At 46.9% G+C, this 22970-nt stretch overlaps 1 protein-coding gene across 5 annotated transcripts in view; it reads right to left on the bottom strand.

The window, feature by feature from the left end:
- The window catches only part of LOC310882515 (uncharacterized protein), a 46824-nt gene that overhangs the window by 10806 nt on the left and 13048 nt on the right, over positions 1–22970 (bottom strand). For all 5 annotated transcript variants that reach the window (XM_083801378.1, XM_083801377.1, XM_083801381.1 and 2 more), the window contains one exon: positions 1630–22619. In XM_083801378.1, coding sequence (XP_083657504.1) covers positions 22175–22619 — 445 coding nt within the window. In that variant the 3' untranslated portion in view covers positions 1630–22174. The remainder of the gene's footprint in view (positions 1–1629; positions 22620–22970) is intronic.

The raw sequence follows: 22970 nt of genomic DNA, 5'->3' as shown, positions 1-22970 counted from the left end.
TGCATTGAGTTTTACCACAAAAACACTGTTCTTTTCCCTACCCCCTCATTTTGCTCCCCAGTTTCCATCATCCTTAGGCTGCTCAAAGGCTCTACAAGAAATATGCCCAGGTGGAGAAGTGTTTTACAACAGGGATTTCAGCCTGGTGGATTAATTAGTTTCTCCTGTGCAGGATGGTCCTCCAGGTCCCTGCTCAGCTCAGAGGGAGCTGAAATCTGCTGTCTGAATGCAAGGAGCCTTGGAACTGTATCTCTGGGCTTCCTGGCTGGCCACACATCACCTGGTGTCGCGTTTTCGGGTGTAGCTGCCCTGCTCATCCCCAAAATCCAGCTGCTGGTTTCCGTAGCAAGTAAATGGGGTTGCCCTGCTTCCCTAGGGGCTCCATGTAGCATTGGTACCCAGGCTCCTGGCCAGCTTCCAGTCCACTTACTTGCCTCCCCTCCTACCTTGCTCACATCTCTCTCAGCCCCCAAATTGTATTTGTATTAATGCTCTGCATCCCATGCAGCTGGAGGTGCCCTGGTGGTGCACAGCTAGAGGGATGCTGCTTTCCATCCCCGAACCAAGCATGTTTCGGTGATGGGTGAAATTGTCCTTGTAATCTCCATCACCTGCTTTACAGCTTGTAAGGAGTTCTGACACATTCACTGAGCTGTTTGGAAAGGCTGCTGAAGTGGAGGCTTTTAGAAAATGCATAAGACACAGGAGGATTGTTTAGAGAAATGAGAGAATTTAAGAGAATTAAGCATTTTCACTGCTGGAACAATGCACACATCCATCAAATTAAAGTTTAGGAATCAAAGACTTTTATACTGAGAAAAAAAATATAGTGAATAATTTTCTATGAACTTCTGTGTGAAAAACTTTTCCAGCTTACTTCCCTTGCATCTGGACAACCCCTGGGAAGATACCAAGCATTAGCCAGCATCAACAGAACCAAGGCCAAGAGCATGTTTGAACACACTGCCCTGTAACAAGTGTTGTGCAAACAGGCCGCGGAGACCCAAATCCCTGCAAATCCCTGCTCACTTCAAGGGCACTTTGGTTAGCTGATCAGACACTGAATTCCAGAGAAACCCTAAAGAAAAGGGGGCACTCTCACACTTCTCTCCACCAGGATGAATGGGCCCCATTGAGCTTTCTTTATGTAGGAAAATGGATCAGGCAAGAGGAGATCAACCCAACTCGAGATGCAAGCACATGGCTTTGTCTATACCAGTTCAGGGCTGCAGCTCAGAAAGCATTTCTTCACCCAGCAAAAAAGACAACCCACAGATTCTGGGCTTTTAACACCAAGTAACCCTTTAAAACGTTACCTGATTGCACAATAACACCCTGCCACCACATACAAGAGCAAAAGGCTGCACCTTCCCTGCTCTCCCAGGCTTTTTGAGAGCTTACTGATGGCTTAAATACTTCTAAATAGAAAAATAATAACAAAAAAAAAACTCCATTCCTTCAGAACCCAGCTTTTACTCACTTAAACAAGGCCTGCCAAAAAATTTGCTAAATAATTACCTTTACCTTCACCCCCTCCAGCTCTTCCAGAAGCAGCTTTGCTCCTTCCCTGGCCTTTGCTATTTGTAGGCTGGGGAGGAGGAGGGCAAGGGGTGTTAATTCATTAATCACCTGCAACTGAACCAGGCTTATTTTCTTTCCCCAGCTCTGTGCTGCAGATTCCCCTGCTCATTGCAGGCTGCTGTGGCTGAGCACCATCCTCCTGTTCAGCTTCCTTGTGATAAAGCACAACAACCTCCAGGGAATAATCTCCTCTGCCCCATTTAAAGCTTTCACTTTAGAGTGGCAGGAGATGTTCGCTGGGGTTTCACTGCAGCATAAACACATGTTGGTGATATCGCTCACTGCGAGTTTTATTCTGCTTATCTTTGTTAGCGTACTTGCATAAACACCAGTCCTATTGCATATTTTGCTTATGCTGTAAATATTGCAGCCAGTCCTGTGCATCTCGACATCTGAATGTGTGTGGATGTTGCATCTTGGTTATAAAATTAGTAATAAACTGCACAAACGCGGAGTCTCATAACTGGGTTTCTGCAGCTGCTCCCAGCTCCCTCCCCAGATCCCACCCAGGGGTGTTTGGGGACAGGAGCTGTGGTGTGTTCCCAAAAGACTTTCTTGACCGCACAGCCACAAGGAAATTCAAATAGAAATATGAGCATCATGCTGCTTCTGGCTAGAACGACATGGGGAACATCCCCTATGGTTGGAAATCCCTAGGGACAAGCTGTAAAACCTCCTCAGGGAGCTTTTGGGAGAAACCTCGCAATGCTGCTGGGTTGACAACGCAGCTCCCCACGGAGCAAATTCCTCCTCTGGGGCCGAGGAAATGGCATTTCAGCAACCAGCACAAAACACCCTGTAGCAGATCTTATCAACCTGTTGGTCGCGAATCAGATTTAAGAGGCTTTTTCCAAGGTCCTTGTTGCCACCTCCTCAAGCAGCGGGCAGGAGGAGCGCTAAGACTGAGCCTTATCACCTCCCTGTTCGCTCAGTCCACGATGGAGACTCATCAGCAAATATTATGTGTTAGTGACTCACACTGTTTTCCTTATTGAAGACTCATGAACTCATTTTGGAAACCCGAGGAAAGAGCAAGGTTCATTGCTGTGTAAAACGCTTTCTTCTAACTGAGAAGAAATCCAGCCACTGTTGCAAATTGAAATCCCAAATGAGCTTTTTCATTCGCTCTGGCACAGCGACCCTTGCTTGTGACCTTTAGGTGCCTACTCATGCAGAAGGTACCTACAAGATTAGGTTTGTGCAGGACTCCTCTTTTTCATTATTTTTGTAATGTCTTGGCCTCCTCGAGTATTTTGAACAAAGGATTCCTACCAAACAAAATATCAGACCTATGCAAACACTTGTTGATTTTTAGTCTCAAATTCTTGTCTTCTGTTCTCTACCACCACTGATACCCAAATGTATCGTTCCCCTTCATTCACACTGACTCTCACAAAGACAACTGAGATGTAAACAAGCTAAATGGTTCTTTATCTTTCTTAAACTTGTTTTGAATTTAAATCTCTGCTAGATAAGCTTTGATGGTTGAAACCATTTAAAACAATGCTTCAATTTAAAGGGAAAAATCATATAGCTGAACATAAAAATTATTATTTGTTCCCCTTGATTTTGACAGGCTTTTAAGCAAATAACGCAAGCTTAAAATGAAGAGGTTCAAGAAACCCCCTCTTATTTTTTTTCTGTATTTAGAAAGAAAAAGGGGAAAACCTGCTACAGAAGTGTTTCACTTGGCACCCCCTTAGCAGCCGGTCCTTCTGTGCGTTTTAATTAGCAGCCGCTGGCCGTGGCCATGCGTGCTGCTAAAAGCCTTTCCTCACAAGTCCAAAGCTGTCCATGTGTTTACACTGACACCACCAACGAAGCTGGAGCAGAAGCAGACGCGCCGGTGCTTGGGGTGTGTGGAGCAGGCGCTTACACCGCTCCAAGACGATAAATATTTCCCTCTCAGAAGCTGTGCTGTGACTCACGGGGCTAAAATTAGGCGGGTGCCGTCCCTGGCTGGAGGACCGAGGCGGTTAAAAAAGGCAATGCTGACGGGGGGTGATTCACCCAAGAAAGACGCCTCTTGGAATGTCTTTTGGTGCAGGTGGGTATGGTCGGGAGGTGGGGGGCTCACAGCTGGAGCACGGAGGGGCTCTGCTGGAGATGCATTGCTCAGGATGGTCCGGGTCCTCTCCAAGGTCTGCGCTGCTCCTGTGGGGCTGCCGAGTGCATGTTGAGCAAGGACAGGAAAGAGGGGACATGTGGAGGAATAAACTTGGTGTCACGGTGAGCACAGAAGCCGATTTCCCCCCCCTACGTGAGACCAGAGCACCCAGGCAGCAGCCCCTCACCTTCCCAGGGACCTGCCCCATCCCTCAGCATCCCCTGTTGCCGCAGCAGATCCCAGGTGCTATTCACCCAGCAGCAGTCCCAGGGGTGATGTTCTTCCAGCAGGCCGAGTACGGAAAGAAACTCAAATTTAAAACCCAACTCGTTTATGTTCCTTTACCTGAAGGGCTTAGCAGTATCATGTACAGACCAGCAGTCTGGGGTTGGTAAAAAGACACCTGAGGATTGTTCGAGTCTGTCTGCCAGTCTATTATTAATAACAAAGCGCTGTATTTGTGTCTGGGTGCCCAAGTGATGTTAACATATTCCTGACATCTTCCGAACAAAGGAGGAACTGAACCGGAAAATACAAGCTACGTTTATTTTTAGCTTCTGCAAACTATTTTTGGCATCTTCGAACCACTTCTGCTGCTGGCTGCCAGGCCCTGGTCCAGGTCCTGGCTCTCTGGCATCACCCAGCTGGGGGCTCTCACCGAGGCCATATGCTCAGGAGGGATTCTTTTCAGGTGGATCAGAGCACCCATGGAAGAAGAGTCCATGGTTTCTCTCATCTGAATCGAGTTTGCCATAGCTCACCCCTTGCAATCCCTCAGCTCAGCAGCCCCTCTGCATGCCCCCAGGCTCAGCTGGACACAAGGGGTGGATCAGCCATCCCTGTGCTAGCGCAAGATGAGATTTCTTTTCCTTTTAATGACTGCCTTTGGTTTCTCCTCCCTGCCCGAGTCAGGCAGTTCAAGCAGCTGACACTTCTTCCTTTTGGCGAGACGTCCTCATTACCCGCAACGTTGATTGCGGCTCCCTGTGCTGAGCCGGGCAGGGGGGTTGTAACCACAGATTAACATTAGAGATGAACACACTGCTCTTTTTCATGATGAGCAAGAGAGAATGAATGAGGAGGAGGACAGCAGTTCCTGATGAGCTCTAACCAACAAAACTCCAGCCACAGACAGCGCAAAGGCTGCCGTGCTCCAGCCTCTTGGGCTGAAGTACTCAACTAATCCTCAACTAAATCTCAGCACTTGTTAGTGGTGCTGCAAACAGGCATGTGAAATGGCAGAAGCAATGTGTGTACATGAAGGAAGGGCATTATTCCTAAAGGATATGTCCAGATTTACACTGGAGTAAGAAAAAAATATATATATATATTCACATGATATCCTAGCTCCTCTACCTGACAAGAGCTGATGGTGAGGCCCTGGGGAGAACTGGTACACGTATGGCAGGAAGGGGGGATCATACCAAGAGAAATAAACCCTAAATTTCTAATAAAATTCTCAAATTCTCCAAAGAAGGCTATCTCTACAAAACTATGTAATCAAATAATTCGTTTCCCTAATAAAATGAACACAAAAATAAATAAATAAGAAGCACAGGTGGAAAATGTTGATCCCTTTACTACTATAAGATTTATTGCGTGTTGCTATTGAGCCAGCTGCAGAGCTGGCTAGCTGCCTGCCCCCCTCATTGCAATGCAATGCACACTGTGGCATGTCTGGCAAAATGCAATTTTCCAAGTAGCAAGAAGAAAGGTGTTACTGGCGCGTCATCACTTCCCCTCCTCACTGAAGGCAGCATAGGAAGCAGGGAGTACACTGACTGCTGTTTTCTCCCCATTCAAAACTGCTGCTGTTCTTTAAAAAGAATTTTTCTTAATTTGAAAATACTTTAAAAAATGGAGAAAATTCTGCTTAAAATATTTATTATAATTGATAGAACATTTTCCAAAAGTCTCAGAACAACAAGTTGAAGTTGGCTTGTACCTTAGCAAGGATTTTTCACTTCTTTATTTCCTTTCTAAGGAAAAGAACAGTTTGGCATGAACTGTTGCTGAACTACCTCTGCCTATCATGAAAACATTCACGTACTGAAAACAAGCTGCAAAACGAACTTAGATAAACCGGTTTCTTTTTTTGGAAGGTAAATGTCTCAGAAGAAGATCCTGAAAGCAACAGTAGGTTAAAAGCAGCTTCTTTTTTAATTTTTTTTTCCTCTTTCCCAGGACAAGGAATATTTTGCCCCTCTGAGCTGCTTAAGCCACTTATCTCACCCTGCTGAGGACTATTTCCCTGTGACAAACTCATCCTGGTTCAGAAACCTCATCCAAAACTATCCTGGGACTATGATCGTGCAAACAGGGGTTTGAGGTTCTGCAAGAACCAAGATCCCACATGTGCATTTATTTTTAAAGAACAATTACTTCTCCAAAACTGCAAACATGCTCTGCTCCTTTCTACCCGTGACTGGCTCTGTCTCCTGCGATCCCGCGTGGGCACAGCGTTCCTGCAGGAGCATCCCCCTCCTGCCTGGGAGGACACAAAGCTGCCAACGAAGACAAGCAAACCATGAGGACATAGAGCAGGGCAGGAACAAACAGGCTGCAGCGTCCCTGCAGCCACCTCCACGTCCCAGCTCCTTCCCTGTGCAAGGAGAGATGCAGGGTCTGCTGCGGGAATCCCTCGTTAGATCTCTCTGCCCATTTTTGTTAGGTAATCAAAAGCTCCATCTAATTCACTCAACGTGGTCATCCAAGAACTCCCACGCCTATAGATTAAACGTATGGTGAAACGCTTGTTTTTGTCAAGTTTCTTAAAGTCTGTTGTTCTTCTTTTTTACTGAAAACTAAAGGAAAGTGCAGCTATGTAAAGATTAACTGTGAATCCACGATCCGCAAGAAGTACTAGAGAGTCTCACAAACTTAGCCCACGTGTTCCTTAACTTGATCTGAGAGCACAGCCCCACTTTGACAGACTTTGAATTATTTCGTAACGTTTGCGACATTCTCAGCGTCAGCTCTGAAGCTGTCCCCGAAGCTTGTTTTTCCCGTCTCAGCGTGGATTTATAATCACCTGCCAGCATCTGCTTGGAGCCTGAGCTATGGAGGGAGCCTGGCGCTTTGAAGCGCCGATGCATCACAGCCGAAACGCCGCGCGATCGATGCCGCCCCTGCAGTACCTGGAGTCAAATATCGACACACGAGGAGGTTCCACTTCCAGCTTCCTCTAATCATGTCACTTCACTGTAGACAGCCAATGTTTTGTTGTCTATCTTTCCCAGGTCTTGGCGGGATTAGGAACAGCACAAGAGGAAAAAAGCCCCATCAGCCCTTCTTCCTGGGTGTAATGCCTCGGAGGGCTCTCCTGCCTGAATTTGTCAGATGCATTCAATAATGCTCCCTCGTGTAAAACAAAGCTGTCATCGCCAACAAATAACGTTCTTGAACCAGCGTGATGAGACTGAAATATCTCCTGGCTTCTAGAAGCACGGTGCTTCAGCGTCCTTAAAGGGTTGCACTGCTCCAAAGCTCCTCTGACCCTGTAATCCCAAACGAGCCCTGTGCTTCCTCCCTCTGCAGATTTTGGGGCTCCAAATTTCCTGGGCAGTTTGGGGTGGGAAAGCTGGGGATGGAGCATTGCACAGCCCGGGGCTCGAGCCTGCAGGCATCACCACCCAGAAAGATGTTGGGACGTAGCTGCCCTCGTTTCCTTACAGACTGTACGGGGTCTCAGAGGAAAAGAGGAGATGTAAGATGGGATTTAAAACAAAACCATCCACACAAACATCTTCGGTTTCTTTTTCTCACCTCACCCCGCTGTTCCTCCTGCCTTCCTGGCACAGGGAACATCTCACGTGGCAGAGGAGCAAACACCTAAACCTTCAGGGTTAGGGAAGGGAAGGCCCCGGGGAAAGGTGCCTGAAGGTTTGCAGTGCAGGTTTCACAGCTAATTGCAGCTGGCCGGCAGCTCGGCACACGTATGCAACAACACACACACACACTTATGGGCAAAAATGCAGGCACGGGACCCAGGCAGCCAGAGCAAAGCACATCATGGCCAGCCTTGCATGTGGCTACACATATTTTCCTAAGCAAAGCAGCTCTGATTAGCCAATAAATGCTAACCAGCAGAACTGTAGGCTGGAGCTAGACAGCCTGCCCTTCGTTATCAGCTCTGGGAAGCAGATGGCTTGAATAATGAGTGACAGGGCTTCAATCTGGGGGATTTCCAAAAAGAAACATTGAAAGAAAAAAAAAAGTTCAGTCCTTCACTTCTTTGGTTAATTCACAGTATCCTTGGGCTTCTCAGCAAGTACTTTGAGTCCATGGAGAAAGCCTTGTATTTTATATGAGCTTAATATTATTTAGTGGTCACACAGGTGGACCAGTGTTTGCTTTTGCAGACATAATATATGGTGACTTATAAACAAGCCTGAGAGAAGAATAATGTTTCTCTACTTCATGGTGAAGGACTTATTGTTGATTTCCCTCTTGTTTGTACAAGAAACAGTTCAAAGTGATACTGGTCTGAACAGCTGAAAATAAAGCAAAGGCGATGTGAAGATCCAAGCACCCAGGCACACGCTCACCCTCAGCTCTCCCAGGGCAATTAAACGGGCTCGTGTTAATTTTCCAAGAACAAGAAATCATTGTGCTACTCTCCTACCTAGTAAGAACCATCTGTCAAACTTTTCCTTGCTAGGTTTTTATCTCCTAATCCTTGCGTTAATTGAATTGTCAGAACTGCTCTCCTCCCTCGTGGTGCAAGCAGACCTTTTGGCCTGGCTGTCCTGCTGCTGATGTCCTGCTGCATTACGTGCCCTCTCCATGCCAGCTGGGGCAGTACCAGGCTTCGTGCAGGGGAGATGCTCAATAAAACTGGTCCCACACATCCCTGCCCTGCTGCAGCAGGCACCGCGCAAAACCAGCCAGCGTCCTTAGCGTGTGTCATCGGCGCCTGTTGCACGGGATGCCAGCTCATTTACTGCGTGCTAATTAGCAATGCAAATCCTGTGCCAGCGTTTATCTCATTTCCCAGAATACGGGAGGCGCAGTCAAGCAGAGCGCAGCCGCTCAGGAGCTCGGCCTGTGAGTCAAAGCTCACCAAAGCACTTGGAAAATAAAAATAAAATAAAATAAAATAAAATAATAATTAAAAAAAACCTGCTCCGAGGGCAGCAGCCAGGAGGGGCTCACGGCGATAATGAGCCAGGAGCATCTGAGAGTCTCCCAGTAAGTTTGACATGAAGCCGTTCATCATCCAGCCGGTGATTTTAGCACCTATTAGGAAAGTAGTCTTGCCTCTGAGGCTGGAGGGCTCACTCCTTGCGGGAACAGTCCTTAACAAGGAGACTGACGGCAGTGTTCGTCCACGGCCAGGGCAGGGGCCCTGCAGGTCCCTGCTGAGCACAGCCCGAGAGCAGCTGCTTGCCCCGGCACAGGGAAGGGGGAGAAAGGATTAATGAGCTTCTCTTCAGTCCAGACAGTTGCTCTGACCTCTTTTTACAAAGTACGCCTATAAATAACTGGTTTCCTTCCGAAAAGTCCCTTCAAAATGACATTTCGCTCCCTAATAACACAATCGGATGTTGCGATGTTAGAGAGATCTTTTAATTTTTTTTTCGCAAATCATTATTTTGTCTCAAATAATCCTGCCTTGTAAAATAGCTGCATATTGCTAGGAAAGGCTTTTTCATTAACAAGCCCAGCTGTTCCACCCCACAATGCTGACGAGCTCTAATCAAATGACATTCACAAGCATCCCCCGGTAGGAACTATTTGTGGCATCAGTTGCGGATGAATCCTCTCCCTGCGCTTTCAACATCCTCGCAAACGGATTTTTATCCTGGTTTCCAAAGGAGATGAGGCTCCTGCAGATGTGCTGCTTGGTCTGCCTTCTCCCCATGTTCCCTTCACTGCCATTTTACAAAATCATTCAGTTACGTGTGGAAGGAGAGCTACAGGAAAAGAAGGAAGGGTGTCACATTTAAGTTCAGTGAAAACAATGGCCCAAGGGAAGCAAATGGAGCGAAACAAAAAATCTCATCCATTGCATGCCCAGCTGGCAACGTCCTGCTGGCCAGCCAGCACGTGCTCTGCTAGGTCAGCAGGGTGGCGAGGGGCAGGGCAAGGGGATCCAAGTCACTGAAAAAAAAAGGGGGCAGAGAGGGGATAATGGATAAAAACCCACGGGACATAAGAACTCGTTAGTCTGCACGCCGTGTGCGAGGCTGCAGAGTGAACCCTGGGAAAGCAGAGCTGGCAGTAATGGGAGCAGGATGCTATCAAACATGAATCACAGGCTCCAAATGAGGCAGTGGAAGTCAGGGACACACTCTTCTAATATTCCTTCCTGACTGCAATAGGAACACTTAGGGGAAAGATTCAAGGAGCACTCGTATTCAGAGCTCCAAAAAACAGTGCAGAGCTCTTCAGGGGCGATGTTTAACAAAATTGCAATCATTACAAAACAAATAAGTACAGCAATCCCCATGAGAGTTGGGTCAGAACACAGATGCACGTGTATGTGGGGACAAGAAGAGAGACAGGGGCCCGGAGGTGCGTATCACAAGGGGCTTGCACTGGCTGGAGCTGCTCGCCTCCATCGGCAGCTCCTTTGGAGCACTGCTGTGTCACAGGTCAAATCGGAGCATGGCTATGTAGAAATTTGGGCTGATGGACAGAAAACTGGCAGGTAGCCCAACGGTGTGTTTTATGAAAAAAATAGAGTAATAATAAAAAAAATAAAAATATAAAATAAAATAAAATAAAATAAATAGAATAAAATAAAATAAAATAAAATAAAATAAAATAAAATAAAATAAATAAAAAATAATCCACTCAACTACTACTGAAATATCAGGCAGGGTTATCTGTGCTCTGAACTCACCCCTGGATCTCCCCTGAGCCATGCCAGCAACACCTGTCAGCTTGGCGTTGCAAAAATATCCGGCAGCTTCAAGCCTCAGGAGCCAGCTTAAGACTTCTGCATGAAAGCCAACACCGTGAGTGGAAGAAGCGGCAGCTTCAGGCTTCAGGAGGGGAAATTCAGATTGGGTGCTGGAGAAACCTCCCCCGGTATGACAGGTACCAAAGCAATGGAGCTGATTGCTCAGGGAACAGCGGAGTCCACAAGTTTATGAGATTTGTGGAAACAGGGTCGGAAGTGAGAGGTCAGGTACGGGTAGATGGAGGAGTGGATTATCATCCTGGTGCCTTCTCCCTACCCCATTTTCTATGACTCCATGACTGTATTAAAATATACCTTAGAGCGCTAAGAGAATTTCGTGCTGACGTCCCAGCCCTGTTGAGTTCAGCGAGTTTTGCAACCATTCCAAACTGCTTCTGTAGGGGTACTTTGGTCAGCTCTGCTCAGATCAGTCCAAGGCAAGGGGAGCTCCCTCGGCAGGAGTCCCTCTGTTGCCCAGTGCTTTCCCCGAGGAGCACGGGGCTGTGCCAGACGGCAAAAGGCAGTTGCCCTTGATCCTGTATATTGGTCTCCTTACCCAGGCAGTTCTCAGAGTCTGGAAGCTGAGTATTCGTTCTCTCTCTGGCTGCTTCAATCTGATATTTCAGTCCTGCCCGGTCCCATTGGTCTCAAATTGCCTGCACTGCACCAGATGAAGGACAGAGCTGCTGCTGTTGCTGTTTGGGGTCTTTCCTCCACTGTCGTCTCAGTGTTAGGAACAGATAAAAAATGAAAGCAGAAGAGATTACGGGAGCATTATTGCCTGGCTTTGAAAATAAATCAAAGGAAGGGACTGTGGAAATAGTGTTTGATGACATGGCTTTCGGGGGAGGAGAATTTTTTCAAGATTAGTTGTTTGAATCCCCCATGAAATCCACTAGTACATTGTTGTGCCTCAGAAATTGGTGGTAATTTAATTCCACTTACTCTTTCGTTCTCCTGAACTGCTGTCTCCTCATGCCCTATTCTTCCTTTTCCGTCCACTGGTCTGCTTTCATAGCTCATTAAGACGTAACTAAGGCTCTAAGGCTGAACAAACAAAGCCAGAAATAGGACTATGGTGTGGTTTTTTTTGTTGTTGTTGTTTTTTTCTTTAACATGCAAAGGTTACATCATGGTCCTGCTTCCACACATCACAACTGGTTAGCTAATCCAGTGACAGAACCAAGGAGCTGATTATTTTTAGCAGAAAGGCCCTGGTTTTGCTAAGGTCTTGCTCAGCTCTATATCTTGCTGACATCTTGTGGCAGCAAGGTCCCCGAGTTGTTTGTGCTCAAGAACAGCCTCTAGAGCTTCGCCTTCAGTAGTCTGCACTTGCCAAAGCCAAAAGGGAGCAAGAAGGATTCAAAGAGGGACTCGACAGCCAAAGAGAACTGTTCGTGTAGAGACACGGGTGAGTCACTGACGTCCGTGACACAGGGTCCCTTGGCTGTTGAATGAAGGACACTTTGCCTAAATGAGAGTTAGTATCTTCACCAGGCCAGCACCGAGATTCAAAGTGGATTTTCCCATCTTCAGCTCTGAAGAGTCCTTTTAGGCTCAGGTTCAAGCAGCTCTCCAGTGACAGCCAGCTGGAGCCCATTGGCTTTGAAGGACGTGAAGCGCTGCTCGGTGTCAGACATCAGCTGCTGGCCCCGGCCCCGCTTCTCAGCGAGGGCAACCTCTGAGCCCTTTTGGCAACCATATTATGCAATTAACCCCTGCAGGCAATGGGGGGAGGCACATCAGCTGCGTTTTTGTAGCATTAGTTCAGGGATGCTCTCCTTCATGCTGTTCTGGAGATGCTCCTGCGAGCAGCGTGGCACCCACTCCCCTCTCGGTGTTTCTTTTGCAGGCATGCACAGCAATGATTTTTTTTTTTTTTCCCTTTGCTTGCTTACCCACTAGAGAAAATTTCATTTCCTGAATTCACCCTCCCCATTTTGTTCATTAAATTGTCTTTTCTTATTTACAGTGATGAGGCTGTTAGGATGACACTTGTGGATGTGTGCAGCTAGTTGAAATGTACCCACTTCAAACACTGCTCCTGTGAGGAGTGGGTAGCTACGTTCAGACCCGGCATGAAAAATAATATGCCAGGCCCAAATGTCAAATATAATGATGGGTGATATTAACCTCCCCAGTGAAAGGAATACATCCCTTTGTGCAATAACCTGGCTTTAATGTTCAAGATTGCTACAACAGATTAAACGGTAGTCCTTGATAAGTTGCCTACACTAAAAGCATCATGGAAATTGAAAACATAATGTACCTCACTTAAGTGATTCACACTATTAATATGTAGAGTTTTCTAAGCTATAGTTTTATCAAAGTTGAACTGTGGGAATAAGTGAAGGTTTGTTTCCTCATTTTTTTCTAAAGAACAAAAGAAAACAGGCGCATTTATGTCCAGCGAAGAAAAAAGAAGTTAAATTGTTTCTGAGAAATAAGGGTTGGCACCTTGAGCTATTCTATTCCGAGCAGATGAAAAAGGAGAGCACTTGCTGTTGCCCTGCCCTTTTCCTGAAGAATGGCTACGCAGTGATATTTCCAATCATACTTACACATCCAGCATGTGTATCCACTCCTTCTGCAGTTACTGGGGTGCACCCCTCATTGGTCTTCTGCCCAGCTGGCTGCAAGTAATAAGCTCTTTTTTTTTCTTTTTTCTTTTTTTCTTTTTTTTCTTTTTTTTTTCTTTTTTTTTTCTTTTTTTCTCTTTCCTTTGGATGGAAACCATTACTAATTTTTGAACAAGAGGACCTGTGGATGTTCACAAGGAAGGCTGTGTTCGTGGCAGATGGACATGCACACACAGTGTACACACACCGTCTCTCTGCCTGTGTCCATCTGCAGCTTCCAAATCTTGTGAGATTTAGAAATATCAGATAGCCTTTCAATTACGGTCTCTCATAATCAATTTCTGTGGCAAGCCCCAGGCTGGATATCTCAGCACTAAGAGATAAATGTTACTGTTTAATCTACTTGTTGACTTTTCAGACTCAGCGCAGCCAGAGCTGTACCTTTGGTCTACAAAAAACATTTTGCAGCTGTTCCTGTTCCCTTGCAGGCTATTTAATATCCAGAGCTCCTATCTCTTCAGAAATGGTACGCCGTGAGTCTAGAAATCCCTGGTGCCACCCACGCCCTGCATCCCAGCACAGCGAACGCCTCCGAAGTTTGGGATGTAGCTGCCTTGAACCGTCCTTCCGAATGCACCACTACACCTCGCCCACGGGCTGGATGGCTCTTGTTCTGCTTTTGCAGAGCTGCGAAACACCTGCAGCCAGCCCCCTTGGGAGACGCTGGAGGACAGGAGAGGCCAAATGCATTTGCTCAGTGCCAAACTGGGAAGGGGAATGTCTGCACTCAGCCGTACGACCTCTGCTTCTCACTGCTTTGAGCACCTTTCTTTTTTAGCACTTAGAGGACAGCAGCTGCAAAGAATGCTTCAGGTCTGAGTCTGGCTCCAACGTACCACTGGTGCATCCACTCCTCTTCTGAGTCCCCCAGGGGACTACGAAAACTGGGGGAATGAAGTCAGTGCAATAAGCACTGGGGACAGTGAGGGGGAGCATGGGGGACTTGGTTTTGTATCAAAAGGCAAGAGGATTTCAGAAGTTCTCTTCCTCGTCTCCCTGCACAGGTCCAGGTGGTCAGCTCCTGACCTTGGTGATGCCCAGTTTAGGGGCAAGGCGGCCGCCTGTGAGTCAGGCTCCTTTGGTACAGCCTCGAGGAGAGGCAGGGGTTTGCTCCGTCGCAGACTCATCACAGACAAATGATTCAGTACATCAGAAAGCCTTTCCCATTTCTCCTGGCTGCATTAATGCTTCAGCTACCACCATTTCAAAAGAAATATCGTTTATCCAAATCCCACAGAGCCCCCCGGTACCCAGAGCCAGATGCACTCACAGCAGCAGCGAGGAGGCGACAGGGACAGGGTCCCAGAGCTGCCTCAGCCTCTCTTCACCACTCATTTCACCCCAGGTAATACACTCCCCAGCATTTTATCTTCTAGATCTAAGCTTCATTAATCACAAAAAGCTGGCTGTGGTCCATCTCCCAGAGTCTCTTCGATTTGGATGGGAATTGTTGCCTTGTGGATACGTGTAGCACCGTGCGCTGTGCAAGGGAGGGAGCTCTGCTGCTGCTCCGTAACGCGCCCGGCAAGGTGGGACAGGAGCCACTCGGTAAAAGCTGATCCTGAGACAAGATAAAGGTCAGGCCAGCATAGGATTTCTAGTTACAACACTTCCTTGGTCTTTCTTCCTCTGCTTTGTAAAAAGCTCTTGTTATACCCAGTGAATAAGAGTCCCAGTGCACCAAAGCAATTTTCAGCAGCAATAGCCTGTGAAAAAATCTGGAAGCATTATCACTCGTTAACATTACAAGACGGGGAAGGATAGGGTAGGGGGGAAAGCTGAAACCTCTTTGATTCTTTTACCATGGTGAAGTGGATTGCTCAATGACAAGTACACAGGGTAAATCCACAGATGAGCCAGAAGAAATCTAGCCCTTGCTTTAAGCACATAAACATGAAGGTTTGGAGGAGGATGTTCCAAGCTGAGGAAGGTTTACTCATCTCCTTTACATGCCTGCAAAAGCATCCGGCATATTTCAAGCAGAATTTGGCCAATTCACTTTCTGCACTCAAAGCTTTAATGTGAGCAAAGAACATGAGGCTCTCAACAGCCTCTCTCATTTCGCTATGCAGGAAAAATCATATTTGCATTTTGCCTATGGATCGTTGTTTTCAGTTTGAAATCCAGGGACTATAAACTAAATCCAATTGAGTTATCATAATTTTATTTTATTTTATTTGAAGATGAACTCCTGCAGGTTGAAGGTATTGAATAAAACTCACCCTGACTTCAGCAATGAAAATCAGACCTTGCACTGGCATTCTGTGAAGGTGATGGGAAGAGATAGCATTTCAGTGGCTTTCCAAAAACATCACCCCTATTTTCAGTCCCAGAAAGGAAAAACCAATTTCTGTGCTCAATTATGTCTCAGTCTGTCATCTGGGGACCCGTTCACTTGTCCATGTTGTTATTCATAAAGACGGAGCTCTCTGAAGCTGGAGCTGCACCATATGGGTATCACGTGTGACTTTTTGCTATGTGATACTCTTAATAACCAGGCATTACAAATTCAAAATGAGCCTAAATGGAGGCTTCCCTTCTACGTATTTATTCTCTTTACAAGTTTCTGGCATGTAAGCCCTAGAGACCACAAAACACAATAAAACATATTCTGTAGCTAATTTATGGTAACTGGAACTGTTAGGCATTTAATTTTAATAAGAAACGGCAGGATAATATCCATGCCACTGGAAATGCCTCCATTTGCTGTCTTCCCTAATCAAGAACTAACTTATCTTTCTTCTCACAGAAGAGCATGGGTTCCCCACTTCCCCACTTTTCAGGCCATTTGTCACCACAGATTACTGCAGATTTATGGTACGGTCTCGCATGGGCAGGCAGGGTTAGTGGGTTATTTCTAAAGAGAACAGCGGGTAGATACAGCTTGGAATTGCTCCCTCAGACCAGGCATCAAAATCAGTTAAAGTGAAGAGGTTTAACGTTGCTAACATTGGCATCACCTGCCTTTGCACAGGGCCTGCAAGCACACTTCAGGAGCCGCAACCAAAATTCACAGGTAGCTGCTGAGCTCAGCGCCTGTTTCATGTTACTGCTGAGCCCTTCCGAGCACCAGCCTCCCTCTGCAGAGTCAGAAATAAACCTTCGCCCCGGCACTGTCTGCAAACAAGGTAGCTCCCTATTGATTGTTTCTTCTCCACTCCTCCTTACCCTCTGTGCTCGCTTAATGAGCATGGGACCAGATCTCAACCTGCTGCAAATTCAGGATAAAAATGGGCAAACCATCTGAGTCTGCAAATTAACATTTTTTTCTATTAGCAATATGGACTTTGCCAAATCCAAGGGGTATTCAAGAGCATTTGGGAGCAAAACAGTAAAGCCAGGTGCTGAGCGAGCTTTGCAGGTGCAGCTAGGCACCTGCCCCGGATTTGTGTTTTGGAAATGCCCCCCCTTGCTCAGGTCTGTATTTCTGGCTCCCGAGTGACCTTGTAAATGCAGCCCTCTGAATCCAGCAAGCACAAAAGGGTGAGTTATGGCCTGTACACGACACAGGGGGAAAAAAAAGCACAGGACAGACATTCAGCTTTCAAATCATGCACCAGAAAGCAGGTCTGTCCCTGGTGCTGCAGGGTCTCTTGGGGATGGTTTTCCCTTCCGAAAACACAAGCTCCTAGCACACTCCTTGGAGTATAAACTAAACCAGCGGTGTATATTATACAAATAGGAATTAGCTGAGTTAATGGCAAGTTTACAATAAGCTGTAAAATTCCTCTACCAAAACAACTCATTAAACTGGCTGATTTCATTTTTCACCCTGATGGCCCCATTGGAAGTGTCGTGAGAACAGTGATGCCAGTCTGAGGCAAGGAAGGCAGGGACAGGCTGAACAGAAAGGCAGGGCTTCCAGAAAATGCGAACCCAACGACTTTTCGGTTCAGCTCAAGAATTAGTAAACATGCTGTGCAAAGACCTTTTGCAGCTGGTTTTGCTGGGAAATCCTGCCTGCAAACGAAGGCATGGATGCAGGACTGCGATGAAAGCATCACTCCTGTCTCCTAGAAACAGGGCAAACTCGTACACTTAAGACATACAGAAGAGGGGCTTGACCCTTCCCCAGCACTTTTCCAGTGAACGTATTGAAAATATAATAGCGATGATGTTGCTCCACTGAAGTCAGTGATTTTATCAGTCTTCTCACTTAAGAAATGATTGATTTTCTCATATTACCGGGATAAATTCTAGCCTGTAATATGTAGGTCACGAACTCATCCATCTCCACCTTCTGCATCTCTGGGCATGGTACTACTAGAATTAATGGCAATAATAATAAACTCCTATCTCCTTCGGATCATAAGAGTTTAACGATTATTCGTTAGCAGGAGTGCATTGCATCCGCAGCCTCCTCTTCCCTCACACACCTGACGCTCTGGGCTATGCCGCTTGTATTTATGAGGAGCAGTCAATAAACCCCATGCGGCCGTTGGCCTTGTCGGGTGCTAATTTCTCCCTTTCTGAGCTAGGCACACAGTCCCCATGCCTCCAGCTAAGTCCATTTGCCAAACAAACAACAAAAAAAAGCAACACCCAGTACAACATACCATTAAAGGAGAGCGCGCCTCCAAGCTGCATCATGCAGCGAGAGGGTGCCAGAGGATTGGGATGCGCTGGGACAGGAGGTGCAAGTCATTGACCAGGGGTTGCTGGGGCTTTATAAAGAAGACGAACAGGAGCACGGTCCCACCAGCCCTCTTATTCCTGCACTGAGGGGAAGAAGCTGAGAAGCCACTTCCATGCCCCAAATCCTCACTGGGAGGATGGGATTGGGGTAAGCACAGGGTTGTGATGCCACCGCTCCCCTGCAGGGTCCTTCCTCCTCCATCCAGGCACTTGGGCAAGGACCGAAGTGACGTCTGTGCTCCTGAAGCTCGCTGTCTGAGCAGAAGATGGCACCTGGCTCTGAAGATTTTATGGCATCTTTCCATGCGCTGCACACCAAGGCAACAAGAACTGACATCCCGCAGTCGGAGGGCACCGAGCTCTTTTTGGCCTCAGAATATAATTCACTTAAGCTCTTATGAAGTAATTCATATCCAGATTTTATTAGAAGTGGAAGACCTTTTTATTTCCTCGGTGTATTCAGCACACAGAGAACTGGTGCTATGGTTAATTTTATTTCTGTGCTTTCTGTGTTTTAATAATGATCTCCCCAGCTCCATTTGACTCTGAATAGATGGAGGAGATAGAGAGAGATGAGGATGAATAATGTAATCATGCACTGCAGACCGAGAAATACTGGTAAAAATCATGTGTAATGAATATATGACTGAAGCAGAGAGATGAAAGTTATAAAATCTGATGTATTTGCACACCTACCAGGTTTGTGGCTACACTCTCCAAAACACACAGTTATGCTTTCAAGAAAAATGCAAAATGATGAAAAGTGACTTTCAGATTTGAAAAATATTTCAAAAGTGCCAATGTCATATACATGTATAGCTGGGGGGACACAGCTCTACGTGCATTTTCTGTCTTTCACTTGTTTTAAAAGCCATATAAGATAAAGACAGACCAGAACAACAAAAATAAATAAAATCCTGTGACACTATTTATGTGCTGAATGCCACTAGGACATGAGAGCTTCAAGACCAAGGCTTGGCATTTTGTATTCCACTGGCCCTGCAGCTGAGCTCTCCCCAAGACACGTCCCAGTTCCTTGGGCTGGGTGATGAAGCATCTCAAACCAGATGAAGCCACGAGCACAAAACGCTTCCACCTCCAATTCTGCATCAGAAGATTTTTCCAAGTGCATTGAGCAAGCTGCCTGGGCCTCCTGGAAATGCAGCCAGCTTCTGTAACTCTTGATTAAAAACCAAGAAAGGATTTAGTTATGTTTTAACATCATTCCTTTAACCGATACTCACAGTTTGCATGATTTCAATAAACTGTGTTACATTTTCTGGGGGATTCACACAGTGCAGATATTGAGAGATTTAGCGGTGTGCGTTTCTTATGAGCCCAGAAACAGGCAAATTAAAATCTGCCTGTGCCATACGCTGGAATCCCCCGGGCAGCGTCAAGGAGATAAAATTGAAATAAATAGGGTTGTGCTCCAGAGAATTTCCCTCTTGTTTTGGCTGTTTGTCTTCTTTTCCCTTGTGAGCTCCCATCAGCTGCATCTCTCCTGGCTGCTCTTGCCTTGCCAATGCCCATCCGGGCTTGCTCTGGGAGCAAGCAGTGGAGGAGCAGGACCTCTGTGTCCTGCTGACAGGAGCAAGACCTGGACAGTTCAGGCCTGCCGTGTATTTTGCAGAGGTGGACAAATCCCATTCCTTTTTGCTTCTGCACCAACTGCGAAATTCCCTTGAAGCCCAGCCTGCGTTTTGAGCCCAGCTTTCCCTGCTCATGCCCTGCTGCCCCCATAGCGCCCAGAACAGGAGGGGAGCCTTGCTTTTAACGGGATGCCATGGTTTCACCCACATGATTCATCTCAACAGAAAGACCTGTCCAGCTTCTGCCAGCGATCCTTTTAGAAGTGAGAGGTTAACACAATTCAGTCAGGCTGCCCTTCGTCATTCAGAGAGTCAGGCTTTGAACATCCCCAGGTGAAGTGGCTCTGGCATAAACCCTCCTCCTCCTCCTCCATCTTCCCTGACCCCTTCATCCCTGAAGGGACGTCACATCCCTGTGCTCTGATCTTCTCTCTCGAGGCCGATTAGCAGGAGCTGGAGTTCAGGGAGTTGTGAGCATCGGCTCCCTCGTGGCACCGCTTGATCATCGGTCTCTGCGAGTGCTCCCAATTAGCCTGCAAATGCTGCCACCACTTCACAAATACCTTAAAAATGAAGTTTAACGAAAAGCCACCTGCGTATCCTTTCTTCAGCGCACTCCGCCATATCAAAGCCCTTGAAAGCGGCTAAGGACAAGGTTTATTGCCTGGAAGGGTCCATCTGAGCATCAGCTCCTTTGTGCAGAGGCTGCTGCACGGAGTCAGGGAGCAGCCACCAGCCCGTGCTGCCAGCCCTGCTTTTGGGGAGCTCTGGCTGAACATCAGTGAGGGCATCGGGCTGTGAAGTTCACCTCCCAGGGAGCCACCGAAGGAACTTTCAAGCAGAAAGGTCACCTGGCTCGGCTGCTTCCAGAGGAGCTGATTAAAGACTTGTTTCAGGAGCCGTCGGTAGCCGCAGTAAGCCCGTCCCTGCAGTCTGCTTCTCCCTCCTCATGCAGTAATGATCTGCAGCTCATCAGAGGGGGCTCGCTGGGGGAGGAAGGCAGCAGCATGTTTCACTAAATGACATTTGTGAGGCTGCAGCTTGGTGATGGATCTGATCAAGAGCCAGAAGTTGGATGAAGGCGAAACAAGTGCCCAGGGAAGTGGCTTGGAGGAGGAAGATGTGGTCCAAGGCAGTATCCCCACCATCATGCCCCACTGCGAGGGCACAGCTGGGGAAACTGGAAACGGACCCTGCAGGGAAGGTCTGCAAAGCCCCTGCAGAGGTCTGCAAAGCCCCAGGGGCTGACACCAAAGCCAGCACAGCAGAATTAAGCCACCTGTGCCTCCACAACCTTTCCTGTGACAAGTCACCATCCAAAGCAACCCCTGGGCGCTTCCCTGATAACAAACAAGACCAGCGCCGATACTTCTGCATGGTAGAGAGTTAGGAGGGGCATTTGCACTGGGAAAACAGAAGGAATATTTCAGTTACTGGCTCCAGTAATTCAGCATGAGTGTTGAACACACCTGATGAAAACAGCGCCAAAAACATTGGCAAGCACATCTGCCACCAAAATCAACATGCTGCATGGTGTTAACCCTACTTAATGGTTTTGTTTTTCCATTAGAAAAAAAGGGGGCAGGGAGAAAAACTCTGAAAATCACGCTTTTCTTTTTGCTTTTCCAAAGTAGCTCTGTGTTTTTCAGTACATCCATTTTTCACTATTATTTCTCCTGTAATTGTAAAGAAATTAATTACTTGAAAACAGAGCAAAACATATGAATTAAACCAAATGTTTTGATTAACTCAAAACCAGTGACATTTCCTTTCCTGAATAATTTCAAAATTAAACTTAAAAAAATCTTATCTGAGAAGCCTCATTTAAAAGGGAATGTTTGGTATTTTGTGGCACTTATGTTAGGTGGACAGCTGCCAGCATGTTACTCTTTCAATGTTAAAAATACTTTTAATGGACCCAAACTCCAGCTCTAAGCTATTTAGAAAGGGAAAAAAAAAAAAAAAAAAGAAACGACAAACAAACATTTTTCTAGTCCTTCTCCTTAGCCTCTCATACAGAAAAAAAACACAACACCCTGATTGTACCTGGAATTTCTTAACTAGGATACAAATACTGTATTTAAATTATAATGACTGCATTCATAATATGTCTGCTCTTTGAAGGAAAGGTGGAAAGGTGTAGCTGCACTGGGACAAACTTTGTTCTCCCCCTCCTCCCCACCTGAAAATGTGCAGGATTTCTCCATGGAAATAATCTAGTGTTGAAAGGAAAATTCATGTCATGTAATTTCCACGGGAGACTTCTTCTCTTGTTCAGCAGATTTCGTCAATGCAAACGCTTCAACACTTCTTCCATACAACCACATTAAAAGGGGGGTGGGGGGGGGAGAGAAATAATCCTTCTCTGCAGGTTTTATGGCATTGCTTTAATGTGTCTGCCCTTCTGTTACCCTCAAGCTTTTAAGTGTGTCCACCCAAAAGTCCCGGAGACCATCACGCAGACAGCACCCTGAGGCTTGCACGCAGACTGCAGGGGGTAAGGGGCTTGTAAAGTGCTCGCAGATGTGCAGAACTCTAGCCAAGCTGGGCAAAATTCCCTCCGGATTAATGCAGACAGACATTTGGGAAAGGGCTGTGCTGTGCTGAGAGCCCAGATCCGCTGGGTGGGTTCCTCCAAGGGAATCAGGGCAGCCCTGCAGCCACGTCTTCCCTGGGAGTGCTCCTCATGACCAGAGACACCAATCCCCCCGTGTCAGAGACATTCTGTCTTAAACTTCTGCCTCAGGGCTTTCTGCACGTTCTGTATCTTCTCCGTGATCACCGTGTCGCTGAGGTGATCGCCAAACTTCTGTTTCAACAGCACCCGGATGATCTTGATGCAGCGTTCGTCCATCATGGGCTTCGCCTCCCGGAAAGTGTTGCCCCTCCGCCCCGTGATGGAGTGGCTCTGGATGTAGTCGGAGGTGAAGAGCTTGTAGAGCAGAGTCTTGCAGGCTGTGCTGATTTTCTGGTCGAAACGGATGGCCTCTCTGAGCTGCTCCTTGGTGTAGCCGTTGAAGAGCTCCACCACCTCGCAGGGCGGCCGGTGGGGCTCCTCCTGGAAGGACAGGGATTCCAGCCGCTGCACCTTCTTCTTCAGAGAGAGGACGTCCTGCTGCAGGTCCAAGACCATCCTCTCCAGCTGCTCTACCTTCTCCCTGAAAAATTAAAGCCAGAGTATAAGACGGGCAGAGGGAAGACAGCTCCACGGCTCTTGCTAAACCCAAGCAGAGCAAGCGGGCCCAGGACAAGTTCTCTGCCAGAATACCTGGGTGAGGAGCAAAGCAGGAGCAAAAAACGACATGGTCAGGGCTTTTCAGAAGCTCTGAAACAGAGTTTAACTCTCAACCCCACCTTGTCACGCATGCCTGGTGACTTTGATGGTCAATTTTCTTTTTAGTTTTAAGGAAGATACAAGCCCAGCGAGTCCCAGGAGGCACCTACCCATGGTATGAAACAATGGGCATGCAAGAAATGACAAGACAAGTGCCGTAACGTGATTTTTGGCA

Source organism: Anser anser (genome assembly GCF_964211835.1).
Source record: "Anser anser genome assembly, chromosome: 16".
NCBI classification, from domain to species: Eukaryota; Metazoa; Chordata; class Aves; order Anseriformes; family Anatidae; genus Anser; species Anser anser.
Note: the sequence above shows the minus strand (reverse complement) of the source record. Positions and strands in the feature narration are given on the sequence as shown.